The sequence below is a fragment of the Delphinapterus leucas genome, chromosome 11, assembly GCF_059928025.1.
Source record: "Delphinapterus leucas isolate spDelLeu-1000000601 "Yukka" chromosome 11, BTC_Dleu_Yukka2, whole genome shotgun sequence".
NCBI lineage: Eukaryota > Metazoa > Chordata > Mammalia > Artiodactyla > Monodontidae > Delphinapterus > Delphinapterus leucas.
The window spans coordinates 14,873,266-14,887,199 of NC_143139.1; the positions used below are offsets into that span (position 1 = coordinate 14,873,266).

The following is a 13,934-nucleotide window of genomic DNA, read 5'->3' on the forward strand; positions in this document are numbered from 1 at the left end:
GTAGTTTTTTCTGTGTTAAAAATTTCAGATATTCAAAAATTAATATTTTAAATTTCTATGGGAATAGGCAATACTGTACCATATTGTTCCTTCTTCTTTTATCTTGAAAAAAGCTATCCACTATTGTACCTTTGTGACATTAAAAAATAACACTAAGAATCCTCTTTAATAAACTGAAAATTAGCTTTAACTGAATGAAAGTCATTTTCTCCCATTTCAACAAAAACACTCATTCGGCTAAAGAACAGATTGCTTCATGTTCTTCTGTAGCATATCAAGAAACAACCATTTAATCATATCCACTCAACTGAGATGTAGAATTGGTTCTTGATTATAGAATTTTGCTTTTTATCGTACTTTTACCATTACCTCTGTGTTTGCTCATTTTTTGTGTGTGTTATTATTTTTCAACCGATTAGGCCTTGAGGAACTTTTTCTATTCCTGTGCTGGCTGGTGTGTGGTAACGTTCATCCTGGGAGTCTGTGACCGTCACAACGACAATATCATGCTGACAAAGTCAGGCCACATGTTTCATATTGACTTTGGAAAATTCCTGGGCCATGCACAAACATTTGGAGGGATAAAAAGGTCAGTTCTCAAATAATGTTTATTAATGTAATTAAGCAGTCTCCCGGAGTGATATATAACATGTAATGGCATAGAAACCCAGCAGATGACTTGTTCCCCATCTCTCAAATTCCCCAAGATAATGTAAACATGATTATGTATCTAATAACATTGAAGGAAAGTTTTTTTCGATAGACTGTTAATGGAACAAATTAGGTTTCCTCAAGTTCTTAGTAGACTAAATTGGCCTTCTCCCACAGGATACTAATACTGCTCCAGTCTGAATTGTGCGAAATATGATATGTTCATTTTCTTATAAGCCTTGAATGGGCAACGAGGCCTGAGTTCGTGGTCTCAATACATCTGGTATATTGCCCATAACAATCACCAGCCTGGTCTACATGTAAAATGAGCACACTTCCTGCACTAAATTAGGCTTGAATTATTCCAAAAATATTTAGTAAGCATCTACCATTCAAGACTCTGGGGATACAACAAAGCAGATACAAACCCTGATCTCTTTCTAGTAGGGATGACAGACATTAAAAAAGATAACACGAGGAAATGAGGAGTTTCATTTCTTACTAAGAAACTAAAGCAGAGAAATGGGATAGAAATTAACAGGGGCAGAGATGCTCTTTTAAAGAGGCCTCCTTAAAGAAACGAGAGATAGCTGTATAGTGAGTAATCACCTTGTGGAGATCCATGAGAAGAGCATTCCAGGAAGAGAGAACAGCAAAAATAACAGCCATGAGTATGGACTAAGCAGGCATGTTCCAGTGACAGCCAGAAGGCCTGGGGCCTGGAGGTGCAATAAAGAGGGACGGGTAGTAGGAGGGAAAGATAAAGGGTTTGGTGGAGGCCAGATCAAGTAGGGCACTGAGGACATGGTGCAGAGGTTGGCTTTTACTTTACGTTCAGAAGCAAACCATTGATGGATTTCAGTGGATTTCAAAGCTCTCGGCTGCTGTCCTGTCAAGTAATGAGACCAGTTAGAAGGCTATTGCAATAGTTAAGGCAAGACCTTAATGGTAAAGAAGTGGCAAAAACTGACAGATTCAGAATATATTTTGGAATCTGAACCACAGGACCTGCTAATTGATTGGCATTGGCAGTCATTAATGGGCTGGGAAAATGGGCCCAGTAAGTAGAAGAAGAAAGGAAAATATTCAAGGATGACTCCTGGATTTTTGTTCTTAGCAAACAATTATATCATTTACTGAAAAGGAAAAGACTGGTGGTTGAATAGGTTTTTGTTTTATTTTATTTGAGCTGGGGGCAAGGGAACCAGAAATCTAAGACTAAAAGTCCCTTGCTCCAAAAAAGGATACTTCATATTAAAGTAGAAATGGGATCAGACCATTCCAAAGACTAATCAGTCACTTTTAGCTAAAAATAGCTTTTCAAAAGAGGAAATAAAAGTCTCCTACAATATAACAAGATGAATTTTCACCAGATGGTCATAATCTGCTATTAAAATGCCAATATAAACTACATAATAAGGTTTAATTCTTATAAACTGATAGCTTCTATTTTGTGGAGGCATACAAATGGAATTGTCTCACTTTTTATTATTTTCAGTACATTGCCTTCTATAATGAATAAGCTCAGGAAGAGTCACCACATATTCATTCATTCCTTACACATCTGTTGAGGATGGTCTGTGTGCCAAGCACTGTGATAAACCTTGGGGATACAAAGATGAATAATACACATTTACCACCTCAGTGGGGCTTACTCTTTCTTTAAAATACTGGGAAGACAGACACATAAATAATTACTCCAGAATGTGGTGAGAGCAGAGATAGAGGTATAGACAATTAGAACATCACAGAGGAGGGATACCTGGTGTAAAGGACAAATGTTAATTAACATATACGAGCATATTGCATAATTTACTCATTTAACACTTTCCCTAAATCCACTCTTTCCTAGAAATTTAAAGATTAGATTAAAACTGTAACATTTTTATTTATTTTGCTGTATTGTCCACTGAGAATTCGGGTTAACCCCCTTATTCATTTATTTGACCAGCATCTGTGTTGACCATGGAGGTGGTTAAAAGATGCATAAAGATATTCCAGCTCTACAGAAAAAGTTTCAGTTGGGGAAACATACAAAGTAAAGAACAAGTTACTAAACAATATAGTAAGTGCTATAATAGAGATATGCACCAAGGTCTGTAGAAAAGATGGAGCCCAATTGTTTGTTTGTTGATGTTACAGCAGCTACTGCTACTTCTGAAGTGCAGCAATTTAAATCTATCTTATGCAACCGTTATGGAGGTCCTGAAAATGTGCCCAGCACAGAGCCTCACTTATAGTAGGTTCTTAACATTGTTTGCTGAATTAGTCAGCCAATAAACTATTCACAGGTCAGCCTTCAACCTTTCAATAATTATTAATTGGATGAAAGAAAATGAAGTTGGCCCTGTCTTCCCTTGAGATTATTGATTATTGAGCACCAGCTAAGGAGGCCAACTGCAGCGTTATTACCCATTTGGATTATTGTTTGCAGGATTCTATCTCCACCAATGGCTATGTAAGACTCATTGGCAATGTCTCCTTGGATTTCTTTCTTGATACTGATACTTCTGCCCTGAGTTTCTTTAATGGTTAAACTGAACTATGTCTACTCCCTATTACTCACTATATATTTTGAATTATAGGCAGCATCTAATAATTTTCTTCAAAGTCTCTCTCAGTTGTTTCTGGGGTTCATTTGATTGTTGATTCATTAGGCAACTGATGTCTTCCATCCTAGGTCCACCGGTTGTTCTTCTTTGTTGCTAGGTGGACAAAGGTCTCATAAATCAGGCCTCTGAATCCCCCTAGGATAAATGAACATTCTTATTTGTACTGCACTTATTACATATAAAACTGATCTCTAGAGAAAAGCCAGCTCCACCTAGCTTCTTCTGTACACATACTAGATATATTAATAAACACTCCTTAATATACAAAGCCAGGTTTGTAAATCATGTCCTATGACTATCCTGATCTCCCATAACCTAGCAAGGCCATATAAATGCCCCAGTAATAAACAGCAATAAGCCAGGATCATACTCCTTAACATAAAATGCAGCACCCGCAGGGAGTAAAGAGCATATGTATCCCAGACACATGTGTTTCTCCTATTGTCTACTCCTTAAAAACATGGGGAAAGAAAGTATTTGTGTGACTTTTTATGGTTTACAAAGTGTCACTAACATACATTAACTGATTTTACTTCATAATAAGTAAAATTGCTCAACCTCACATAAATACAGTTTCCAGTTGTGGATAAGTTTGGGGTTGACAAAAAGAAATCACATACATAACATAAAATCCCTCTCTAATAAGATTTAACCCTTAGCCAAGGATACAGAACTTAAGAATGGAAATTAGCAGGCCAACAAAGCGAAAGCAAATGCAGTGTATCTGGGGAGAGATTTTCCCTTGGTTTCCTTAAGAGGAAGCAGCAATGAAGTGATATTCTCCTTACAAGGAAGATCTTGAGAAATAAAGGGATTTCTTGCTGGGCCATTGCCCTTTTGTACTCATGCTTGCATCATCATTCCAGAACATCTTACACTAATCATCCATGTGGTCCTGTTTAAGACATGTTTATAAACATTGGGCTGTCCTGATTTTTGAATTATGTGGAGTCTTCCCAGCAACACTCTCATTAGGAGTCTTTGCTCAGGTTTCCCTGAACCACTGCTCTTAATTCAGTTCTCCAGAAATCTGGAAAGCCCATCTTCATGCTTAGACCAAATCTGAAGCTCTAACTTTCTAACTTTGAAGAAAGAAAAAAAATTACATCTCAGCTATGAATTTGAAGGATTTCACATCTTGTATAGAAACAAGAAGTTCTTCCTTATTGGTTTTAATTATGAGATTAGATGAAGAGGATTTACACCAGCAGATTAAATCACAGGACAGTTCAGCCCCAGCATTACTTAATGATTCTGGGGAAAAAATGGCGAATCCCTACAATGAAAACAATGAGAAATTTCACCAACTTTCTGAAACCAGTTGGTTTTTCTTTTGAAGTATTGCCTAATTATTATCTTCACTTCTTTATTTTCTCTTACAGAGATTCGAATTAAAGTGGTTAACAAATTATACATCCACAATTTTTCACTCAAAGTTCCCCTGTAACAATGATTTCCATATAGTAATTTTTTCATTGCATAAAAGATATTATTGTAATAAACTCTAAATTTCCACTCAGTAATTTCTTGATGGTGACTTTCTTTCACAGAGGAGGAGAAATTAAGGAAGGCCTTTATTGGTGATGTTTATTGTTCTCCTAACTCATTGTTTCATACTTTTATTTTTTCAGACTGTATTTCCAGTCTGTATAGTCTTTCACTTTGTAATGCCAGACTTGCATGAAGTCTTTCTTGCAGCCTTATTTCTAGATTATTTTAGAGGCTGTATGAGCAGTAGTTAAAGGCAGGTACCCTGGAGATAGACTATGCTTTTTTCTTTTAATCCCTTACTATCATTTACTAATGATGTGACCTTAAACAAGTGGCTCTGTATGCTTCAGTTTAATCTTTTATAAAAAACAGATTTGTTTTGAAGATTAAATTAATTGATATACATAAAATGCTTGGAAGAGTTCCTAGCACTGAGTAAAGGCTCTATAAATGTTTGTTGGAATTAATTATAATGTAAGTATTCCAAATGAAGTGACAAGAAATGAGATTGCATCTTTAGGTAATTATTGTTTCTTTTTGTTCAAAGTTATCTAAATATCTTATTTTGGTACTTTTTAAAGTACTTTTTTCATACTTTTTAAAGTACTTTTTTGGTACTTTTTAAATTTATAAATTGAACTTCTCTGACTTTGAAGTTTGTTGACTGATAGATTAGATTGCACTATTAGGTTTATTCGGATTGTAATGTTTTTCACTAAGTCACGTTTGACTTCTGATGTAATTTTAGACATGAGCAGAGGTGTGCTGGAGCTGGCTTACACTGGCTTGGGAGAGCCTGTGATGTGTAATCTTTCTCAACTCCACATTAAATGACATTCCACTGGTGGCCTGAAATCAGCCATGGTGGGAGAATATACACCATGGAAATTGGCAAATGTCACAAATCAGAGCTTTTTTTTTTCCTAAAAAAAGTAAGTGAGCTGGTTATTAAATATTTACCACCACACTCTAGGACATAAATCCATTTAAAACAGATGAAAAATCATTCCAGAATTCTGTCAAACTCTGTCCTTTTCCTATTAAAATATATACACCTGGGTGATCAAAATATTATATATCTGTCTTTTTAACAACATGATTTATACCCGATTTTCAAGTTTTACCCCAACAGATCAACAATCACCTAATATAATTGATCTCAGAATTTTCATCTCAATATTAGTCATAAAAACTATCTGTATCTATAATCGTTTTGACACTGTCTTCCATATTTAATTACCACTAATTTAAAAATGTTTAATGTTTAAGCTCTAATTTGAGTATTATATTATTTATATTCTAAATATCCTCAATTTAACCATCTTTGGGAAAAAACTCCCTTAGCAGATTAAAAGGTTAATTTTTGTCTTACTCCAGTCATTCTGGTTTAGTACAATATTCATAGTAATCCAAATGCCATATAGGTATTAATGATCTCCCACATGCTTAATTACTACCTTAGTGTTCTTTGAAATTAGATGTTTCACTGGTCTGTTTTCACAAGACTGTTTATTAAGAAACACTCTGGTCCTTTAACTCAAAGCAGGTTTCAATTTCATCTGAACTTTCTAGAAGAAAAACACACTATCTAATACCTTTCCAGCTGTGAGTACCATAAGAACATCTTTGTATCATAAGCGCCTAGCTAGTGCCTGACATTTAGCAGAGGCTCAATTTTGGTTAATTGAAGGATCACTACAAAAATGCCATACAATTTACTTTTCTTGACCTGAGAAGCAGCAGTTTTTCTGAAGATAAAATTACTAAGAATTTGCCATATTCTGTTATTCTAACTGGAAGTTTATCAAGGGATTGTTTTACCTGATGGTCACTTTACATGTGGGAGTCTGGTGGATGAGACTCAAAATTTGATGCATACTACCTCATAACCATTTAGGATGGCTAGTATCAAAAAACAGAAAATAAGTTTTGACAAGGATGTGGAGAAATTGGAACCCCTGTGCAATGTCAGTGGGAATATAAAATAGTACAGCTACTGTGGAAAACAGTGTGGCTGTTACTCAAAAAATTAAAAATGGAATTACCATATGATCCAGCAATTCTGCTTCTGGGAATATACCCAAAGGAATTGAAAGCAGAGTATCAAAGAGATATTTGTACAACCATGTTTATAACAGCATTATTCACAATAACTAAAATGTGGAAGCAGTCCAAATGTTCATCAATGGATGAATGGATAAGCAGAATATGGAGTATACATACCAGAGACTATTATTCATTCTTAAAAGGAATAATTCTGACACATGCCACAGCATGGTTGAATTCTAAGGACATTACACAAAATAAGGCAGCCTCAAAAAGACAAATGACTGTATGATTCCACTTACATGATGTACTTAGAGTAGTCCAAATCATAGCTACAGAGATACAGAAAGTAAGGTGGCGGTGACCAGGAGCCTTGGGGAGGGGGGAATGGGGAGTTATTGTTTAATGGGTATAGAATTTCAGTGTTAAGAGATGAAAAGAATTGTGGAGGTGAATGGTGGTGATGGTTGCACAACATTATGAATATATTTAATACCACTGAACTGTACACTTAACAATGGTTTAAGGTGGTACGTTTTATGTTATATGTATTTTACCACAGCGAAATAACTGAAAAAAAAATTTGGTACACTGTAATTTTCACAAAGGCCTTCTCCAGTCACAAAGTCAATCTCAGGCAGACTACTCCTAGCATTTGAATAGGGCTTTGGATTTTCCAAAGCACTCTCACTAGTTCAAGAAATGAAGTTTATTTTGTCATTCCCATCTTCTTGCTGTTGTTTTTCCCTCTTCTACTTCAATTTATCATTCCATTATGCTTTATCACCTGCTTTCTTTTGAGTAACTTCCTTTATATTTACCTCCCTCCCATTATAAGTAAAAAAAAACAGTTTCTCTAATTAAAAAAACCAACCACCCAACCATGAGTTTTCTTCAAAAAGAGACTTGCAGATTTTCAGATGAAAAGAGTGAAGGGTGCTTGAGAAAGGAAGAAAAGTTTGTGACACAAAGGGAACAAAGAGAGGGAAAGAGGGAAGGGGAGAGAGAAAACAATTTAAATAGTGTAAGGATTCTGCTTTCCTGCACCCAATGAGAACAAAGCATGCTTAAGATGGCAGACATGAGTGCTGACTCCTTAGCTGGCCTAAGGTACAATGTGCCTGTCAATATAAGCATCTCATAGCCCTGAATCTGAGTCTAGTTTTTGAAGAAAGACTACAGATATCTCCGAAACATGAGCCTAGTATTAGAACTTCTTCTGGTACCCAAATGAAGAAACAGTACCTGCTTCTGTGCTGGGGGAGACACTCTGATGTTAAACTTAGTAAGAGATAAAAGGTCCATTTCAAGCTTTATACATAAATATTGATCATGCATATGGTAACTTTAAGAGTGACTTAAATGTTTTCAGAGTTAACTTGGGCTATTCTTGATTTACACCTTCAGCCTGATTTTAAAACCTTATCATATTTAAAATGCGATACTACCATTCATTGTCACCCAAGCATTATAGCATTAATAATCTTTTTCCTATATCCAGACTAATTTCTGTTCCAAGCATACACTGGAATTCCATGCAAAGCATAACTGTGCACTTTCCCTTGAACTCAAGCTCAAGGAGGGGGAAACATGGGAATTTGGAGGAGCTGACCATTCTGTTGCCATTCTCATAAAATTCTGATCTACTCTAAACTCACACCCAAAATATCAGACTTAGGAAAGTAGGCCTTGTGAAGAGGTAGTTGTTTTAACTACCCTCTTCAAATAAGAGAGAGAGTGTACCTGAGCCTGGGAGGAACTCCAGAGTCAGTATCTAAAGTTATTAAGCAGTTAAAGATCAGGGACCTCCCAGAGTCTAACTTAGGACCCACAGTGTATTTATAAAAGAGGCTAGACCAGGGAAAAAACATGTTTTACACTTAAGAGATTATTGGTGAGGGTCTCCTTAGTTAATAATTGCTGAGAGCTTGGAGCTCTCACAGGGTGTTAAGTGTTCTTTTTGTAATAGTACATGCACCCTTATGTTCTTATTATATTGCACATATGAGGTTTCTTGTGTTGTCTAATTATACAAGGTTCTATCCTATCCAATGGAGATTCCAAAACTGCCTTCTCAATTAACTCATGGATATGAGACAAGAGACTTGTGTTCTTTCCGTTGGACAGCAAAATGTGCTCTCTGAAATGCAGGTCATTTGTGATATCAGGAAAAGTGTAGGCTTAAACATTGCCCAATGTACTCTGTAGTCATTTATTTGTATGCTAATATCACCATTCACTATGATGGGAGTCTGCAGCTTTTAGAAATCTTTAAAACAATATATTTTAATGTTACTATGATATTTCCTGGGGACAAAACATTTTTAATTCATGAAATTAATAATAATTTCAATAATAAACATAAAATGTGCCTCATTACTGAGTCCCACATTTCAGTTCAGGGTACAAATACATATTCAGCCCTCGAGACTTTCAATGTCCATTTGTATGTGTCCATTTACAGGCTTTATCCGTTGCTCGAGTAAATATTAGATGAACTATCCTATAAAAGGAAGAAATAAGTATGTTCACAGAGCACAGAAGACAGACTCTATCATGCATCCTTGCTTGAGTTCTCTGTCTTTCCAGTCCTCTCTCCATATCCCCTGCCTACATCACCAATACTGAAACACATAGCTTTTCTCAGATTGTGGTGAAATATCACCGGGAGTGGCAGAAAGCAGTGCTCCTTAGTGTGGTGCTGTGTCATCCAGTATATGGGATCAGATTCTAAAAGGAAAAGTCAAAATTACCCTTTAAAGCCTTATCAATGCTTGATATGCATTAGCTTAATTAATCCTCACAGTAACTCTTTGCAGTAGCTACTGTTATTTTCTCTAATTTACGAATCACAAACTAAGACAGAAGTCTACATTGTTATAGTCCACTTTGGGAAGGTGCCATGTAGGAATCTGGTAATTCCATTTCTCAGTAATTCCAACATATTGTTTCCTCTTCAGCATTGGGAAAGATGGCTGTTTCTTTAGTTAGTACCAGATGACATAGTTATCCGCATTTATGGCCAGGATATATATTAAATTCATGTCTTTAACAACTATAATCAAATGTGTTGCAAGATGGTTGCATGATGGGAGGCATTCAAACATTAAAACCAGGTGTTACGATAGCAGGGCCACTCTCCCATCTATGGGCAATATTCTCTTTTATGACTGAAGAATCAGGCACAATTGCTCACTCTCTTTTAATTTTTTTCTTACATTAAAAAAATACATCTAATAGGAATCATTAATCTAATAGAAGTTAAATGCTCATGGGATGTGACTCCAGTTTTCAGCTTGCCAGGGACTGTTTTGTTGAACTCAGTATGGCCAAAGACCACCCTGAACTGTTGGGATGAAGCCCAGTGGTACTATTTAGACTGCATAATTCACATATAAGGAAGTTGCTTCTGTGAATAATTATGTCCTCAAATAGCTTATGTGCTCGATACTTTAAAATCAAACATCATTCATTTTTCAAGTATGTACATATTTGTTTAAGGAATAGTTCAATAAATGAAATAATGCTCATTTTAAGGATACAGCACTTCTGCTATTTCAGAGCTCATCCATTACAGTTAGCATGCTTGGTCCATTACCTTAATAATGTATTTCAGAATAGGGCAGTCTCCACTGTGAGGGCTAGTGGCGCTGAGCAGCCTAGCACTGCAAGAAAGCATTGACACAACAGGGCAGATGTTGTCCTCAGTTTCAAATGGGCCATCCTCATGGCCCAGCAATCCCACAATACTTATCCTCACAGGGTAAACCTCAGATCTCTCCAACCCATTATTTACTACTACTTATTTTATTTTTTTAACATCTTTATTGGGGTATAATTGCTTTACAATGGTGTGTTAGTTTCTGCTTTATAACAAAGTGAATCAGTTATACATATACATATGTTCCCATATCTCTTCCCTCTTGCGTCTCCCTCCCTCCCACCCTCCCTACTACTACTTATTTTAGACAGACAACCACACCTCCTACTTTTTTGGGGAAAAATAAAAAGAAATAGAACAGAGCCTGCTTTTGTACTCAGTACAAAACTCACAAACTTACATCTGCATATAAACTTCTTTCTTGTGATAATAGAAGATTAGTCTTTCATTTCTAAAGCCAATACCTCCATCTGTGCTTTGGAACCATTTCCCTCCCATCTTCTTACATACATTATGCTATCAATAATTCATTTTTCCTTGCGTTCCTCTCCCATTTATTTATTTATTTATTAGTCACACGGTGTGGCTTGTGGGATCTTAGTTCTCCGACCAGGGATTGAACCTGGGCCACAGCAGTGAAAGCTCCAAGTCCTAACCACTGGACCACCAGGGAATTCCCTCATCTCTCTTTTAAATAATCCTGTGAAATATGCTTATCGCTCCACAGTTTAACCTTGCCCCCCAAAATTAGTTTCTATGCCATTTTGCTCACCTTCCCAAATTTCCTGAAGGCGATTCTAAACTCCTGGTCTCCTTTTCTTACCTCCTATTCCATAACCACTTCAATCTGGCTTTATTCTTCATTACTTGATAAAATCAATGATGACCATAATGCTAAACCCAACAATATTTATTCCTCATTTTACCTAATTTAGCAGCAGATTTCAACAGTGTTGACTATTTCTTCTTCAAAATACCCTCTTTGCTTGCCTTCTATGATGCATCATCACCCTCTAGTTTTTCTTCCCTACTCAGTGTTCAATGCAGGATGATTCCCTTCTACCAAGCCACTAGATGTCAGATTTCTGAAGATTTATCTTAGTCCTTTTCTCTTCTCACTGTACTGTCTCCAGCAAACTGGTATTAGTTACATCCAAAGCTTCTATCAATATTTATATCCAGATGTCTTATACAAACTTTAATTAAACATTTTATTTTGAGATAATTGTAGATTCACATGCAGTTTTAAGATGTAATACAAAGAGGTCCCATGTGCCCTTTACCAGTTCCCCCCAATGGTAACATCTTATAAAATTACAGTACAATATCATGACCAGCTTATTAATATTGATACCATCCAGATACAGAACAGCTTCATCACCCCCAGGATGCTTCATGTTACCCCACTTCCCTCTCACCCCCGATACCCCTCTATCCTTAACCCCTGGCAACTACTAATTCGTTCTCCATTTCAATAATTTTGTCATTTCATATATTCATTAATGCAAACACATACTTACTTGTCCTAAAATGAAATTATATACCATTTAGAAAGGAATAAATGCATAGCCTTTGGGATTAAAAAAAAAAGAAGAATTCTTAAAAGAAAAAAATTTTTATCCTGATCCCTTAGTATGACGACATCAGGTGAGAGAGAGAGAAATAGAAAAGATGTCCAGAAGTGGGAAACTATACAGGTAAAAGGTACAGAAGCATGAATAGTTAGGACTTAGGCAGGTAATAGTAAAACCACTTATCTGGAAACGAAAAAGAAAAAAAGGTAGGATAGTCACAACAAGAAATTTCTCGTTTATTTGCACAGCTATAAATGAGAGATTTTCAACATTTTATTCAGAATGCAACACAGTATAGATTCTAAGAGACCAAATCGTTTCCAATCCTCCCTCTTGCCACAGCCAATTTATATCTCAGGTTTATAAGTCCTACTTAAACTTCAGACACAGGCTCCAGTACCCTAATTCTGTAACCTAGGATTAGGTTCACATTTGAGTAGATTGATAAATCACGTACCAGCTACAGCTCTTACAGCCTCTAGGGATGGGATAGGATTCTGTTTCACACGTGAGGCTTCTTTCCATTTCTAGAAAAGTTTTAGTCTAATTCTGAGTTATTTTTTAAAATTGCTCAGAAGTGAGCCATGCAAATCATACAGAAAAGATGCAGCATTTTAAACTATGGTAATAATTTAAACACAGCTAAACTTGGGTTCTTCAGTATTATTATTAGTTTATATTTTCTCTAACAGATGTTTCCTTTGGGTATTTGACTCTCTGCTATAATATTTCTTCATCTGATTTATAATGGTGGTTACCATGGAAGAAGGAAATATGTTATCACATGAACTTAAGCATAACTACAAAAACTTTCCGAGAGAAATCACTTTGATCAAACATACTTTTCTCTGTTGAAAAGAAAAGCGTATCTATTATGTTAGAAAAGAAAATTTCAGGATGTTGTAAAATTTAGTGCTCTTTCAAAATTATTTCAAAAGTTTCATTCAACATAGCAAATATACAACAGTATAGAGAGTAAGAAAAAAGAATTGGAAAACTTTTATATATAAAATTAAGATTTTATTCTGATTATGGAAGTCTAGGATATTGCTAAAACTCACTAAAATGTTAGCAGTAGTGATGACTCTGTGGGTGAGTGATATGTAAAAAATGCTACCAAATTCAAAGGTCCACTTAAGGGCTTATGCAACCAAAGAGGTTACATGGAAGAGCTGGGAGTAAATTAAACTTTGAAGGAAAGATGGCATTCTACAGATGGCATTTTTGAAGAGAAAAGGAGATTTAGCTTCGACTAGGTTCAGCTCTAGAACATTTTTATTAGTTTGGGGACTAATTAGAGTATTTAAAATTTATTGAGTGTTTACTATGTGCCAGGCTATGTTCTAAGTACTTTTACATGCTTTAACTCATCTAATCCTCTCAGCAATCCCAGTAGTCAAGTGCTCTTATCCCCATTTTACAGAGGAAGAGATTGAGGCACACAGAGGATAAGTAACTTGCTGAGGGTTGCAGAACTACTAAGTGGTAGAACATGATTTGAAGCCTGGCTGGCAGGCCTGCAGTCTGTGCCCTCTGCATAGAACCTCAAATAGCCATTCACAAGTGTGTAGTCCTCTCTGTGTCAGGCCTTTGTGTATATGTTCTTAGTTAATCCTCACAGCAATTTGAAGAGCTAGGTTAGGTATTACTTGTCCATTTCAGAGATGAGGAAATTGAGATACAGCAGGTCCAGGATTAGAACCCATGCTGTATCTCATGTTTTCAACATCTGTGCTCCTAGCTTGGCCAAAGTAAAGGGCTGTAAAGTAAATTCATAGCATACAGGCTAGATAAGTCAATGTAGGCCAAATATAAAAGGATTTTGAGCAAAAATTTTAAAATTTGGACTTGATTCTTAAGAAATTCCTCAGTGTCTAGGTGCTCAATAAATTTTCTTGA

At 35.9% G+C, this 13,934-nt stretch overlaps 1 protein-coding gene across 6 annotated transcripts in view; it reads left to right on the forward strand.

The window, feature by feature from the left end:
- The window catches only part of PIK3C2G (phosphatidylinositol-4-phosphate 3-kinase catalytic subunit type 2 gamma), a 385,825-nt gene that overhangs the window by 230,442 nt on the left and 141,449 nt on the right, over positions 1-13,934 (forward strand). For all 6 annotated transcript variants that reach the window (XM_089920361.1, XM_089920358.1, XM_089920360.1 and 3 more), the window contains one exon: positions 420-589. In XM_089920361.1, the coding sequence (XP_089776487.1) occupies positions 420-589 (170 nt within the window). The remainder of the gene's footprint in view (positions 1-419; positions 590-13,934) is intronic.